General features: G+C 37.2%; 1 protein-coding gene across 1 annotated transcript in view; it reads left to right on the top strand.

Moving 5' to 3' along the window:
* The window catches only part of PIK3CB (phosphatidylinositol-4,5-bisphosphate 3-kinase, catalytic subunit beta), a 130,562-nt gene that overhangs the window by 65,048 nt on the left and 49,644 nt on the right, over window positions 1-15,870 (top strand). Inside the window, exon 11 of the mRNA XM_010858211.1 lies at window positions 995-1,045. Coding sequence (XP_010856513.1) covers window positions 995-1,045 — 51 coding nt within the window. The remainder of the gene's footprint in view (window positions 1-994; window positions 1,046-15,870) is intronic.

Below are 15,870 nucleotides of genomic sequence, written 5' to 3' on the forward strand. Positions count from 1 at the left end.
ATGGAAAGTTTAGTCTTTAAATGTGTATAATATATTTATATTTTTTAGTTTTCTTTTAATTGTACAATTGCATATATGATCATTTAAAAAACATAATGCAGATATAAAAAGTGAAAATTTCTTACATTTTTATTTAATGTTTTCTGCTTTACTCACTTGTATACATTTTATGTTTCAACTTACTTTTATGATTATTGCTTAATATTAATAACTATGATATAACTTTATCACATAACAACCTTATGAAATAGGATGGAAATTACCAGTGTACTTTATACATATGGATGCAATTAAATTATTTGCAGAGAATTAGTTAACTCAGTAACTAGATATGGGTTTTCAGGGTTTTTTTACCTGCTGAGCCTTTCCAGTAAACAGTGGGTTCCCCATCTTTTCAAGAATCAGAGCCTCTTTTGAACTTACTAAATTTAGAAAATATTTTTATGTTTTCTCTTGACATTACTTCTGCTTTTGTTATCTGCTAATTCAGAAGAAAATGAGAGAAATGATAAAAACTTATTCTGTGTTTGGTAAATATTACATCATTTAGTTGCTAAATCGTTCCCAACTCTTTGAGACACCATGGACTGTAGCCCACCAGGGTCCTGCATTCATGGAAATCTCCAGGCAAGAATACTGGAGTGGGTTGCCATTTCCCAACTATTACATACTTTTGCATTTTCTTAACCAGAAAATATTTACTTATATTAAAAATTTGTTCGTATATACTAGGCACTGCTTATTTTATCTATAGAGAATCCTAGTATACTCTGGGAGTCAATAGTCCTTTATAGTAAAGAGTTTGTCAAGTGTTTCAAGATAATACCACTTTGCATTTAAAATTCATGCTTAGGTTATAAACCATAGAAATTCCATATCATATGTAGCCTCTGTACATGTGGATGTATAAGTCTATGTACAAATCTAGATATTTACACTTATAATTTTACAAATACAAGAGCCAAATTTTAATTTTTTCAATTTTTTTTGACAGATTATTGAAAAAGCAGCTGAGATTGCAAGCAGTGATAGTGCTAATGTATCAGTAAGTATCAAGGTTTTAAAGTAGCCTATGTTACAAAGTTGTGCTTATTATTATTCACTTTCATGTCATTTATGGTAATGTGCTTATGGAAGACCATACTCATATGGAAGAATAGTCTGAGTGTACATGAGTATGTACATGCTAATATTTTGTTAAATGGCTGCTGTTTCAGGTTGGTCTGTGTTTCGTTAGTAAGCACTTTGCTGGTTCAAGCACAGGTTCAGCAGCTGGTCTGTGATGGATGCTCTGACACTTCATAAATTAACAATACCATCTTTTGAATGTTATTCAGTTGAATGAGGAGGTTATATTTTCTTAACTTCTCTGACATAATAGAGCAGATATATTTAAGGCAGGTTTTGCACTGCTGGAGACCCAGGTTTGTTGCATTTTGGTGATCTTTTATGTTAATATGTAGTTTTATCTCGTTTATTATTGGTGCTTCAACTTTCTACATTACTACCTTCCGGACCGCAGGAACAGGAAAAGTTAGACTAGAGGCCGTACCTAACGATAAGTGAGACTGAGAAATGTAGTCTTTGGCCGACAGTCATGTACTTGGCTAAGAATAAGAGATTATAGTTAATAAAGCTAGAAGGGGACAGTGCATATTGACAGATAAATAGCAGTCTCTGCTACACACAACATTCCCATTGTTTCTGCCCAAAGACTTCAAAATAGATTATTTTGTTTACAATATGTGTAATATTTCTACCATCTATATTTTTTAATAATAATTTTTTCTGCTTTAACCTTAAGACTTTTCTGAGTTTTAATCTGATATTTTCTTTTCATGTCATCAGTTTATAGTTTTCAAGTGACTATAGTAATGCCACTTTATATAGAATGGTCATTAGTTAGAAGCCAGGAGGCAAATGGAGATAATGTATATGCTTTTATTATTTGTACAGAATGAATGCAATATTTAATGTTGTAGTTAGAGAAACGTCTGGCCCAGGGTGTCTTCTTCATTTCTCTTTCTTCTTCTTCTTTTTTTCTTTAATTAAAAAAATTTTTTTAATTGTTTTTAAAATTTTGGTTGCCCTGGTCTTTCTTGCTGTGCACTGCCTTTCTCTAGTTGCAATGAGCAGGGTCTACTCTGTACTTGCAGCGCATGGGTTTCTCATTGTTGCAGAACAGGGGCTATAGGGCGTATGGGTTTCAATAGTTCTACTTGTGGGCTCTAGAGCCTAGGCTCAGTAGTGGTGATGTATGGGCTTAGTTGCTCTGTGCCATGTGGAATCTACCTAGACCAGGGATTGGAACACGTATTGCCTGTATGGGCAGGCATATTCTTAACCACTGGACTACCAAGGAAGCCCTTTTTAAATTGAGGTACAATTGCTTTACAGTGTTTCAGATGTCAGCAGAGTGATTCAGTTTATATATATGTTTCAGATTCTTTTCCATTATTGATTATTATAAGATACTGCATATAGTTCCCTTTGCTATACAATAGATCTTTATTATGTTTTATATATAGTTGTGTGTATCTGTTAATTCCAAACTCCCAATTTATTCCCTTAACTTTCTTCTGTGGTAACTGTAAAGTTTGTTTTTTGGTGTTTGTATCTATTTCTGTTTTGTAGATAAAACTTCACTTAGTGTGATAATCTAAGTGAATTATACTTCAGTTAGTGTGATAATCTCTAGGTCCATTCCTTTTCCTGTAAGTGGCAATGTTTCATTCTGTTTTTAAATGTTATTTTATTGAAGTATAGTTATAATTTTGTGGTAATTTCTACTGTATAGCATAGTGATTCAGTTACACATATATGTACATATTCTTTTGCATTATGTTTTATCACAGGATATTGAATAGTTCCATGTGCTATACAGTAGGAGATACTTCATTCTTTTATGACTAATATTCCATTGTAAGATGTGTATATATGTGTGTATACATACCACATCTTCTTTATCCATTCATCAGTCAGTGAACATTTACATTGCTTCCATGTCTTGGCTATTGTAAATAGTGCTGCTGTGAACATTGGGGTGCAGGGATCTTTTTAAGTTAGAGTTTTCATCTTGTCTGGATATATGTCCAGGGCTGGAATAGTAGGATCATATAGCCACTCTATTTTTAGGTCTTTTAAGGAACCTCCATACTGTCTTTTATAGTGGTTGCAGCAGTTTACATTCCCACCAACAGTGTAGTAGGGTTCTTTTTTCCTTACACCCTTTCCAGCATTTATGAATTATAGGCTTTTTGATGATTACCATTTTGACTGGTGTGAAGTGCTACCTCATTTTTGTCTTGATTTGTATTTCTCTAATAATTAGAAATGTTGAGAATCTTTTCTTGTGCCTGTTGGCTGTCTGTATGTCTTCTTTGGAGAAACAGCTATTAATATTTAGGTGTTCTGCACATTAAAAATTTTTTTGTTTGTATTTTTTTTATTGAGCTGTATAAGCTGTTTGTATATTTTGGAAATTAATCTCTTGTTGGTTGCATTGTTTGTAAATATCTTCTCCCATTCTGTAAATTCTTTTCATTTTGTTTATGATTTCCTTTACTGTGCATAAGCTGTTAAGTTTAACTGGCTCCCATTTGTTTACTTTTGCTTTTGTTTCCATTACTGTAGGAGACAGATTAAAAAATGTTGCTGCAATTTATGTCAGAGTATTTTGCTTATGTTTCCCTCTAGGAGTTTTATAGTACCATTTTGAGTTTATTTTTGTACGTAGTGTTAGAGAATGTTCTGATTTCATTCTTTTACATATAGCTGTCCATGTTTTCTCAAGGCTACTTATTGAAGAGACTGTCTTTTCTCTGTTGTATATTCTTACCTCCTTTCTTGTAGATTAGTTGACAATAAGTGTATGGATATATTCCTGGGCTTTCTGTTCATTTCCATTGATCTGTGTGTCTTGTTTTTGTGCCAGTACCATACTGTTTGATTACTGTAGCTTTGTAGTATAGTCTGAAGTCAGGGAGTGTGATTGCTCCAGTTTTTTGTTTTTTTTTTCTAATTTTATTTTATTTTTAAACTTTACATAATTGTATTAGTTTTGCCAAATATTTCTTAAGATTGTTTTGGATATTTCCCAGGCTGTCTTATGCTTTTTATAGAGTTCTCCAAAATGTCCATAGCTCTGCAGTGCAAGTAACTCCTACTACAAATACTTTCAAAGTACAGTTGACCCTTGAAGAACATGGTTACTGCATAGGTCCTTTTACACACAGATTTCTCATTAAATACATACTACAGTACCGCGTGACCTTCAAGTTGATTGAATTTGTGGATACAGAACCTCAGATGCAGAGTATCAACTGTAAAATTATACATGGTTTTTGACTGTGCTGAGAGTCTGCATCCCTAATCCTCATGTTGTTTAATGGTCAACTGTAGTTCTCTTTAATGAAATAAAATAATTTTATTACAAGTATACACTTTTCAGCTTGTCTGGAAATTATGGAAGCATACAATTGCAGTCTAAGAGATAACATGTATATACACCTGTCTTCATTCTCATGCCTGTTTTTAGTTACCCTTTATTAGTCTTAATATTGCTCTTTGAATATCAGAAGCCTAAATTAATTTGTGTTTTTTCTCCTATGATCTACTGCTATCTTACATAAATCAGAGGTTCTTTGCTTAATGATGATGCAATATTCTTGTCCAGGTTTGCTGTATTTTTTTGTTTTTAGTGGGAACATAGTTGTTGTTTGTCACTCAGTCACGTTGACTCTTTGCGACCTCATGGACTGTAGCACGACAGGCTTCCCTGTCCTTCACCATCTCTTGGAGTTTGCTCAAAACTCATGTCCATCGAGTCAGTGATGCCATCCAACCATCTCATCCTCTGTCGTCCCCTTCTCCTCCTGCCTTCAGTTGTTCCCAGCATTAGGGTCTTTTCCAGTGAGTCAGCTCTTCACATCAGGTGGCCAAAGTACTGGAACTTCAGCTTCAGCATCAGTCCTTCCAATAAATATTCAGGGTCAATTTCCTTTAGGATTGACTGGTTTGATCACCTTGGTGTCCAAGAGACGTTCGAAAGTCTTCTCCAGCACCACAGTTCAAAGGCATCATTCTTTAGCACTCAGCCCTTTTTATTGTTTAGCTCTCACATCCATAATATGACTATTGGAAAAACCAGAGCTTTGACTGTACGTACCATTGTAGGCAAAGTAATGTCTCTGCTTTTTAATACACTGTCTAGGTTTGTCATAGTACAATGAATAAACTATATGGAACCAAAATGTAAGTTTTTTACTAACTGCTACTTACCTTTCTCTCCTAGAGATAAGTGTATAAACAGTTTAGCTTTGTGTGTACATATCTGTATATTTTTTTAAAAGTTCGAGATCTTTTTATTTTCTTCCTTTTCATGCAATGCATTTTATGGATCTTATAATGTTTGTAGGAAGAGTTCCACTTCTCTCTTTATGAAAGCCTTGTTAATATTTCATGACATTAATTACTGATACAATTAGTTATTAAATATTCATACCTCCACTGATGTATGTTTGCTCATTTCCATTTATTCTCTACTAAAGCTTTGTTGCAGTAAATGTTTCATATGTCTTTATACATGTTTGTGTTTTGTAGGATAAATTTATACAAATAAAATTATAGGTTGAAAGGTTTGTCTCCTTTTAAGTAAGAATTCTATCAAGTTGCATAACCTAAAAGAGTTAAAATACACTGTGGGAGAGTTTCTATCCTTTTGCATTTCTGCCAACCCTTTTAATTTATTGATTCAGTGAACATAAACTGATGTCACATTATTTTAACTTGCAGTTTCTTATGATTAGTCAGGTAGGAGTTTGTTTCTTTATCTTTTAAAAGATTTTTATCTTTTAAAAGATTTCTGTTTATTCCTTTTTCATGGTTATTCTGTCACATTAATTCTCTCTGAGGAATAAAACAATCTTTAACTTTAAAGTGGTCTTGCTTCTTCTTTTGGCATCTGTCTTTTCTTCTTATTTTGGCTTTTCTCAGTGTTTGGTGATTCTTAGTTTAGCTCTTTTGTAGTTGTGGCTCCCTGTTTGTTTGCTTATTCACTGTAACCTGCATTCAGTGTCTGTAGGATTTGGGGTAGGCTGTGCTGAAAATGAGTTTCCTGTATGTGAAGATTTCCTCCCTTCTGAGATCAAGTGTCTCCCAAGTACTCAGTACCCTGCTCCTCACCTCAGTTTTGGGCTGATCCCATTGCTGTTTCAGCTCAGCACAAACAGAGCAAGGGGCATATGTGACCATAGCAGCTGCTCCACCTGCAGATCGGTTACAACTAACTTCCCTGATGATTCCCCCTGGCCACCTCTCATTCCTTGAATCCTCTGATTCTAAGCTGGAATGTATCCTGGAACTGTGTTTCTCACTACCGCTTCAGTCTTAGCAGATCTGATCCCTGGTCCTATCTGCTTTCTCTCAGTAAAGGATTCCTATGTTAGGCACTTTCTTTTATATCCCAGAACTGTTACTGCTGAGTATTTTTAAATACATAAAATACTTCATCTTTTTGAATGAAAGGAATAGAGAGAACTATGTTCTCGTTCCACTGTTTTAATCCTCTCTTCGTGTATATGTCAAGAGCATGTTACATTCTTTAATAAGATCATGGTAAGTTCACTTGTTGAATTGTGTGTGTGTGTGTGTGTGTGTATATCTGTGTGTGTATATTCAGTCACTCCATCATGTCAGACTCTAAGTGACCCCATGGATTGCAGCCCGCCAGGCTCCTCTGCCCGTGGAATTTTCCAGGCAAGAGCACTGGAGTAGGGTGCCATTTCCTCCTCCACGGGATCTTCCCATCCAGGGATCCAGCCCACGTCTCTTGCATTGGCAAGCAGATTCTTTACCACTAGTGCCACTAATACCCAGTTTATTTAGTACATTTTGTTTATCCACTTGTTTGCTTCCACATTTTAGCTATTGTGAATAACACTGCTATGAACATGAGTGTGCAAATATATTTTTGAGATGTTGCTGTCAGTTCTTTTGGCTATGTACCCATAAGTAGAATTACTAGATCATATGGTAATTTTGTTTTTTATCTTTTGAGGAACTACCATTGTTTTCTAAAATAACTGTTTCATATTACATTCCCACCTGCAAAATCCAACTGCAAAAGGATTCTTGATTTTTCATATCCTTCTCAACAGCACTTCTGTTCTTTTGAAAGTGTTAAGCCTAATAGCTATTTGCATTTTTAAAAACATATAGTTGCCAAAGATTGTGGGATATCTGTAGAACAGAAAAAAATGGGATCTTTGTGAATTATGATTCTTGAATTGGCAGCTTTTGATCTTCCTAGCCAGTAGTTCCCAACCTGCGGCTTTTTTTTTTGCCTCAAGTGGGGCATTTAGTACTTCTAGAAGTTTTCTTATTTGTCTCAGCTCACTGGAGGTTGTTTCTGACAGGTAGTGAATGGAGTTCAGGTGCTACTCAACTTCCTACAATGCACAGGACCATCCTCCTATGAGACAGCATGGGGGTTAGAAACCCTGCTCTAATCTAAAACATGTGTGTTAAAAAGTTTTATTTTCTTATTGCTGAATCTCAGGCACAAAATCTTAACGACTGGCTTCTGTGAATGCAGATAGTGACTCAGCCTTTAGTTCAGAGGTTCTGGGGATCTACCTAGAATGTTTTCTTAATAGAATGATTTGGAATCTTTAATGCCCTCCATTTGATGGAAGAAAGGAGCAAACATTAAAAAAAAAATCTCAGACTTTCTGAAAACCTGAGATAAGAATATGAAGAATTCCCGTACAGCTTTCTCCAACTTCCCCAACTATTAACACTTTGCCATATTTATTCTATCATTCCATGTGTATGTGTGCCTTTCTTTCAGAATCATTTGAGATGAAGTGGCATGCATTATGCCATTTATCCTTTAATTCTTCAGTGTATATTTCCTAAAAATGAGGACATTCTCATAGTTAACCAGAATCAATTCATGAAAATCAAGAAAATAATGTTGATACAGTTCTATTGTCTGTTCCCCACATTCCATTCCGTATTTAGCCAGTTGTCTCAGTAGTGTTCTTTGGGCCCAGGATTCAACCCAGGATTACTTGTTGTATTTCTTTGACGTGTGTCTTTAGTTTCCTTCATTCTAGAACAGTTCCTCAGTCTTTCCTTATCTTTAATGACTGATTTTTTTTAAGGATACAGATCAGTTACTTTGTAGAATGTCACTCAGTTTGGATTTGCCTAATGTTTTGTCATGATTGGATTCTAGCGATGCATTTTTAGCATGAATACATTGAAGTGGTGGGGGCTTCCCTGATAACTCAGTGGTAAAGAATCTGCTGCCAATGCAGGAGACACACAAGAGGACGGTTTGATCCCTGGGTTGGGAAGATCCTCTGGAGGAGGAAATGGCAACCCGATCCAGTATTCTTGTCGGGATAATCCTACGGACAGAGGAGCCTGGCGGGCTACAGTCCATGGGGTTGCAAAGAGTCAGACACAACTGAGCAAATTTAAGTGGTGATGTGTCCTTACTGCGTTTTACTCACAGGCAAACAATGTCAATTTGTCATTTTGGCTCTTTTTGTTGTTGTTGTTGTTGTTGTTTTTCTGTTACGGTTGATATTAATTATTATTGCTTGGTTAGGATAGTGTCCACTAGGTTTTTCTACTACGAAGTTAATAAAATGAGTAATTTGTGGACTTATTTTGCAACTTAGGAAACATACTGTTTCACAGCTAACTTTCACCCACTTGTTTTAGTATTTATTAATACAGATTGTCTGAACCAGTATTAATTACAATGGTATCCAAAGTGTGATTTTCAAATTTATTTTCCTTTTGGGTTTGTTAGTTCACGTATACTGTAGGGTAGATGTTTTTCTCACACCCCCACCCCAATTAATTTATTTACTTAAAAAAATTATAGTAGTTTGAATTTGTGATTTCTTTTTCATTTAATGACATAGTTAATTTTAATGTGCAGATTTGACCCAGATTTTGCCTGTGGCAACTCAAGTTCTATCTTGTATCTGTTTGATCTGTCGACATCATTCTTTGAGCATCTACTTCTTTCTGGCACAAGAAAGTGTTCCAGCCTCATCTGGTGATTTCTTTATCCCACTTTGGTTTTCTGACAGAATGTGGTCCACTGGAGAAGGGAATGGCAAACCACTTCAGTATTCTTGCCTTGAGAACCCCATGAACAGTATGAAAAGGCAAAATGATAGGATATTGAAAGAGGAACTCCCCAGGTTAGTAGGTGCCCAATATGCTACTGGAGATCAGTGGAGAAATAATTCCAGAAAGAATGAAGGGATGGAGCCAAAGCAAAAACAATACCCAGTTGTGGATGTGACGGGTGATAGAAGCATCTGATGCTGTAAAGAGCAATATTGAAGAGGAACCTGGAGTGTTAGGTCCATGAATCAAGGCAAATTGGAAGTGGTCAAACAGGAGATGGCAAGAGTGAACATTGACATTCTAGGAATCAGCGAACTAAAATGGACTGGAATGGGGGAATTTAACTCAGATGACCATTACATCTACTACTGTGGGCAGGAATCCCTTAGAAGAAATGGAGTAGCCATCATGGTCAACAGAAGAGTCCGAAAAGCAGTGCTTGGATACAATCTCAAAAACGACCAAATGATCTCTGTTTGTTTCCAAGGCAAACCATTCAGTATCACAGTAATCCAAGTCTATTCCCCAACCAGAAACGCTGAAGAAGCTGAAGTTGAACAGTTCTATGAAGACCTATAAGACCTTTTAGAACTAACACCCAAAAAAGATGTCCTTTTCATTATAGGGGACTGGAATGCAAAAGTAGGAAGTCAAGAAACACCTGGAGTAACAGGCAAATTTGGCCTTGGAATATAGAATGCAGCAGGGCAAAGGCGAATAGAGTTTTGCCAAGAGAACACACTGGTCATAGCAAACACTCTCTTCCAACAACACAAAAGAAGACTCTACTCATGGACATCACCAGATGGTCAACACCAAAATCAGATTGATTATATTCTTTGCAGCCAAAGACGGAGAAGCTCTATACAGTCAGCAAAAACAAGACCAGGAGCTGACTGTGGCTCAGATCATGAACTCGCTATTGCCAAATTCAGACTTAAATTGAAGAAAGTTAGGGAAAACCACTAGACCATTCAGATATGACCTAAATCAAATCCCTTATGATTATACAGTGGAAGTAAGAAATAGATTAAGGAACTAGATCTGATAGAATGCCTGATGAACTATGGAATGAGGTTCGTGACATTGTACAGGAGACAGGGATCAAGACCATCCCCATGGAAAAGAAATGCAGAAAAGCAAAATGGCTGTCTGGGGAGGGCTTACAAATAGCTGTGAAAAGAAGAGAAGCGAAAAGCAAAGGAGCAAAGGAAAGATATCAACATCTGAATGCAGAGTTCCAAAGAATAGCAAGGAGAGATAAGAAAGCCTTCCTCAGCGATCAATGCAAAGAAATAGAGGCAAACAACAGAATGGGAAAGACTAGAGATCTCTTCAAGAGAATTAGAGATACCAAGGGAACATTTCATGCAAAGATGGGCTCGATAAAGGACAGAAATGGTATGGACCTAACAGAAGCAGAAGATATTAAGAAGAGGTGGCAAGAATACACAGAAGAACTGTATAAAAAAGATCTTCAGAACCAAGGTAGTCACAATGATGTGATCACTGACCTAGAGCCAGACTTCATAGAATGTGAAGTCCAGTGGGCCTTAGAAAGCATCACTATGAACAAAGCTAGTGGAGGTGATGGAATTCCAGTGGAGCCATTTCCAATCCTGGAAGAATATGCTATGAAAGTGCTGCACTCAATATGCCAGCAAATTTGGAAAACTCAGCAGTGGCCACAGGACTGGAAAAGGTCAGTTTTCATTCCAATCCCAAAGAAAGGCAATGCCAGAGAATGCTCAAACTACCACACAATTGCACTCATCTCACACGCTAGTAAAGTAATGCTCAAAATTCTCCAAGCCAGGCTTCAGCAGTAAGTGAACCGTGAACTTCCAGATGTTCAAGCTGGTTTTAGAAAAGGCAGAGGAACCAGAGATCAAATTGCCAACATCCGCTGGATCATCAAAAAAGCAAGAGTTCCAGAAAAACATCTATTTCTGCTTTCTTGACTATGCCAAAGCCTTTGATTGTGTGGATCACAATAAACTGTGGAAAATTATGAAAGAGATGGGGATACCAGACCACCAGACTTGTCTCTTGAGAAACCTATATGCAGGTCAGGAAGCAACAGTTAGAACTGGACATGAGCAACAGACTGGTTCCAAATAGGAAAAGGAGTACATCAAGGCTGTATATTGTCACCTTGCTTATTTAACTTATATGCACAGTACATCATGAGAAATGCTGAGCTGGAGGAAACACAAGCTGGAATCAAGATTGCCAGGAGAAATATCAATAACCTCAGATATGCAGATGATACCACCCTTATGGCAGTAAGTGAAGAGGAACTAAAAAGCCTCTTGATGAAAGTGAAAGTGGAGAGTGAAAAAGTTGGCCTAAAGATCAACATTCAGAAAACGAAGATCATGGCATCTGGTCCCATTACTTCATGGGAAATAGATGGGGAAACAGTGGCAGTGTCACACTTTATTTTGGGGGGTTCCAAAATCACTACAGATGGTGATTGCAACCATGAAATTAAAAGATGCTTCCTCCTTGGAAGGAAAGTTATGACCAACCTAGATAGCATATTAAAAAACAGAGACATTACTTTGCCAAAAAAGGTCCGTCTAGTCAAGGCTATGGTTTTTCCTGTGGTCATGTATGTATGTGAGAGTTGGACTGTGAAGAAAGCTGAGGGCCGAAGAATTGATGCTTTTGAAGTGTGGTGTTGGAGAAGACTCCTGAGAGTCCCATGGACTGCAAGGAGATCCAACCAGTCCATTCTAAATGAGATCAGTCCTGGGTGTTCTTTGGAAGGAATGATGCTAAAGCTGAAACTCCAGTCCTTTGGCCACCTCATGCGAAGAGTTGACTCACTGGGAAAGACTCTGATGCTAGGAGGGATTGGGGGCAGGAGGAAAAGGGGACGACAGAGGATGAGATGGCTGGATGGTATCGCAGACTCGATGGACGTGAGTTTGAGTGAACTCCGGGGGTTGGTGATGGACAGGGAGCCTGGCGTGCTGTGATTCATGAGGTCACATAGAGTCGGACATGACTGAGCGACTGCACTGAACTGAACTGATCTGAACTGAACTTTGATTTCAGTCATTCCTCCTAGAAATCCTGATTCCTTTTGTTTGTCAGAAGTATTTAGATTCCAAATTCTGGGCACTCAGTATTCTCATTGTCCTTGCCATGCAATTGCATTAGGTCGTTTCATGAAACAAAGCTAGGTAGTATGTGTTCGGCTGCATATTTGAGCGTCCCTGGTGACTCAGTGGTGAAGAACTCACCTGCCAATATAGGAGATGGAAGTTTGATTCCTGGGTCAGGAAGATACCCTGGGGAACTAAATGACAGTCCACTCTAGTATTCTTGCCTGGGAAATCCAGTGGACAAAGAAGCCTGATTGGCTACACTCCATTTGGTCGCAGAAGAATCAGACATGACTTAGTGACTAAGCGACAACAAAAAGCACCGAGACATGGTTTTTTTGCTTTATCTATCTACTGAAAACCGAGAGTTCTTATCACTGCCTCTTATTTGGATTCACTACCACAGGATTTCTTTTTAGTCTGTGCCTTAATATATTTTAATTTACCTTTTCTGACAGTGAGTAATCTGTTGATTACTGATCAACTCACTGATTCTGACAGTGAGTAAGGTTGATTCCTGTCAACCTTAACATACTTATTTGCTCAATCTCTGTTTGTAATTAATCTCCCAGTCATTTAACTGTCTTGTCACTCTCTATCCCACCAGCCATGACTGCATGGGCTGTCTCATCCTCAGCTGTGTGTTTGTCAGGTCCCCAGTCTGGCCATTGCATAGTTAATTCTGTCCTTTAATAGCATATTGCTAACACATTTTGAGTTTCTAGCCTCTCTGAATATGACAGATGAATTTTCCAGGCCCCTGACCCCTTAGCTCCAGTGAGCAAGGGGAAAGAGCCATAGTCTTTTTTCATATGCTCATGGCAGGATACATATGATGTGTTTTATTTTGGTCAATAATTCATAATATGTATATGAGTTGAAAAATATAAACATAAAAACTAAGAGAATATGGTTGTTAATTTTCATTTTTTTCCCATCATAACTTAAATTCAAGCATCTTAACATGAGTATAAGTTCTTCAATTGCACTGCAATATAATTTTTCATTGCTGATTGTTTTGTAAAAGAATGTAATGTTCTTAGTTTTTTTGCTTACTGCAACATTTCTGGTAGTTGTTTGTTTTTACCTTGGGCTTATTCAGTACTGTGCTTTTCATAGCTCAGTAAACATTCACAGTGAAATTACACAGCTAACTCATTGCTCTTCCTTCTTCCTTTACTACTGTGTCTTCACGATATTTACTTGTAGCAGGTCTGTAAAGTCTTATTTTGATCCATGAGATTATAGTAGGTCTGCTAGCTTTTTTCACTATTTAATTCAACAGCAGTCTGCCTTTCTCTCGCATGAACAATTTATATTCTTCGTTGTTTGCAATATCAGCTTTCACTTTTATATGTAAGTGTAGGAGTTTCATTTTCAAATTCTGATTATTTATCATGATCATTTTTCAAAGAAACTCAATCACGTTCATGAAATAAAGCATACCTTTTTTAGATTGAGGCTCTGAATATAACCCACTGTAATTCATACATGGGAGGAGATAGAGAGTTTGTGTATGTATGGATACATGTGTATAAAAAGAGGTTATTTTTGCTAAGAGCAGTTTCAGACTAGAAACAGATTTAGGAGCACTGTACAGAGATTTTCCATATATCTCTGCCCCTGCACATATCACATATATAGGCCTCCTCTTTATCAGCATCACTCATCAGAATGGTACATTATTACTAGGGAAGAATCTACGTTAATATATCATTATCACTCAACAGCCATAGTTTGCCTTAGATTTCCTTCCTGCTGTTGTGTATTCTGTGGGTTTGGACAAATGTATAATGACATATAGGAGTTCCAAGGTAGTGCAGTCATAAACAAAACACCTGCCAATGCAACAGACGCAGGAGACGTGGGTTGCATCCCTGGGACAGGAAGATTCCCTGGAGGAGGAAATGGCAACCCAATCCAGTATTCTTGCCTAGAAAATTCCGTGGACAGAGCCTGGTGGCTACAATCTATGTGGTATCAGAGTCAGACACACTGAGCATGCATGCACACATGCATAATGACATATCTATCCCTGGCAACCACTGATCTTTTTAATGTCTCCATAGTTTTGCTTTTTTTCAGAATGTTGTAGTTGGAGCCATTTCACATATAGCCTTTTCCAATTGTCTTCTTTCTGTTAGTCATATGCATTTAAGGTTTCTCTGTGTCTTTTTTGTGACATGATAGCTAAATTCTTTCAGTGCTAAATAGTTTTCCTTTCTGTGTATTCCAGTTTATCCATTCAGTTACCCATTCACCTATTGAAAAACATCTTGGTTGCTTCCAAAGTTTTGGCAACTTTAAATAAAGCTGCTATGAACATCCATGTGCAGGTTTTTGTGTGGACATAAGCTTTTGACTCCTTTTGGTAAATATAAATAACCAAGGAGCGTGATACTGGATTGCTAAGAGTGTTTAGTTTTGTAGGAAATTGCCAAACTGTCTTCCTAATGATTGTAGTATTTTGCATTCCCATCAGCATTGAATAAGAGTAGCTCCACATCCTTAGCAGCTTTTGATATGGTCAGTGTTTTGGATTTGGGCCATTCTAATAGGAGAAGGCGAAGGCAACCCACTCCAATACTCTTGCCTGGAAAATCCCATGGACGGAGGAGCCTGGTAGGCTGCAGTCCATGAGGTCACTAAGAGTCGGACACGACTGAAGTGACTTAGCAGTAGCAGTAGCAATAGGTATGTAGTCATATTTCATTTTTGCTTTAATTTTCATTTCCATGTTGACATGTGATGTTAAACATCTTTTCATATATCAGTTCAGTTCAGTCGCTCAGTTGTGTCTGACTCTTCGTGACCCCATGGACTGCAGCACACCGGGCTTCCTGGTCCATCTTCAACACCTGGAGCTTGCTCAAACTGATATCTATAGAGTCGTTGATGCCATCCAACCATTCTCTGTCGTCCCCTTCTCCTCCTGCCTTCAATCTTTCCTAGCATCAGGGTCTTTTCCAGTTCGTCAGTTCTTTGCATCAGGTGGCCAAAGTACTGGAGTTTCAGCTTCAGCATCAGTCCTTCCAATAAATATTCAGAACTGATTTCCTTATATATATGTATATATTTTACCATCTGCATTTATTATTTGATGAGGTATCTGTTCAGGTCTTTGATCTGTATTCTTGTCTATTGTTTGTTTTCTTGCTGTTGAGTTTTAAGGGTTCTTTGTATACTTTGGATACCAGTCCTTTATTTTAAGATATGTGCACATATTTTCCCCCAGTCTGTGGATTGTGTTTTCATTCCATTGACAGCTTCTTTTGGAGAGCAGATAATTTAAAATTTCATGGAAATTTAGCTTATTAATTCTTTTGAGTGATGGATCATGCATTTGGTGTTATATGTTTAAAGTTATCACCAAACCCAAGGTCATTTAGATTTTCTCCTGTTTTCTTCTAGGAGTTTTATAGTTTTGCATTTCACATTTATTTTTACCTAAGTCATGTTGACCCTAAGGGTCATGTTGACCTTAACCTTGTTCTTTCTTCTTTGATAACGTGTTGACTCTTCTGAGTCTTTTGCCTTTCCATATAAACTTTAGAATCAGTTTTTTGATAGCCACATAATAGCTTACTGAGATTTTAATTGGGTT

The sequence above is a fragment of the Bison bison genome, unplaced genomic scaffold (assembly GCF_000754665.1).
Source record: "Bison bison bison isolate TAMUID 2011002044 unplaced genomic scaffold, Bison_UMD1.0 scf7180017864384, whole genome shotgun sequence".
In the NCBI taxonomy this organism is placed as follows: domain Eukaryota; kingdom Metazoa; phylum Chordata; class Mammalia; order Artiodactyla; family Bovidae; genus Bison; species Bison bison.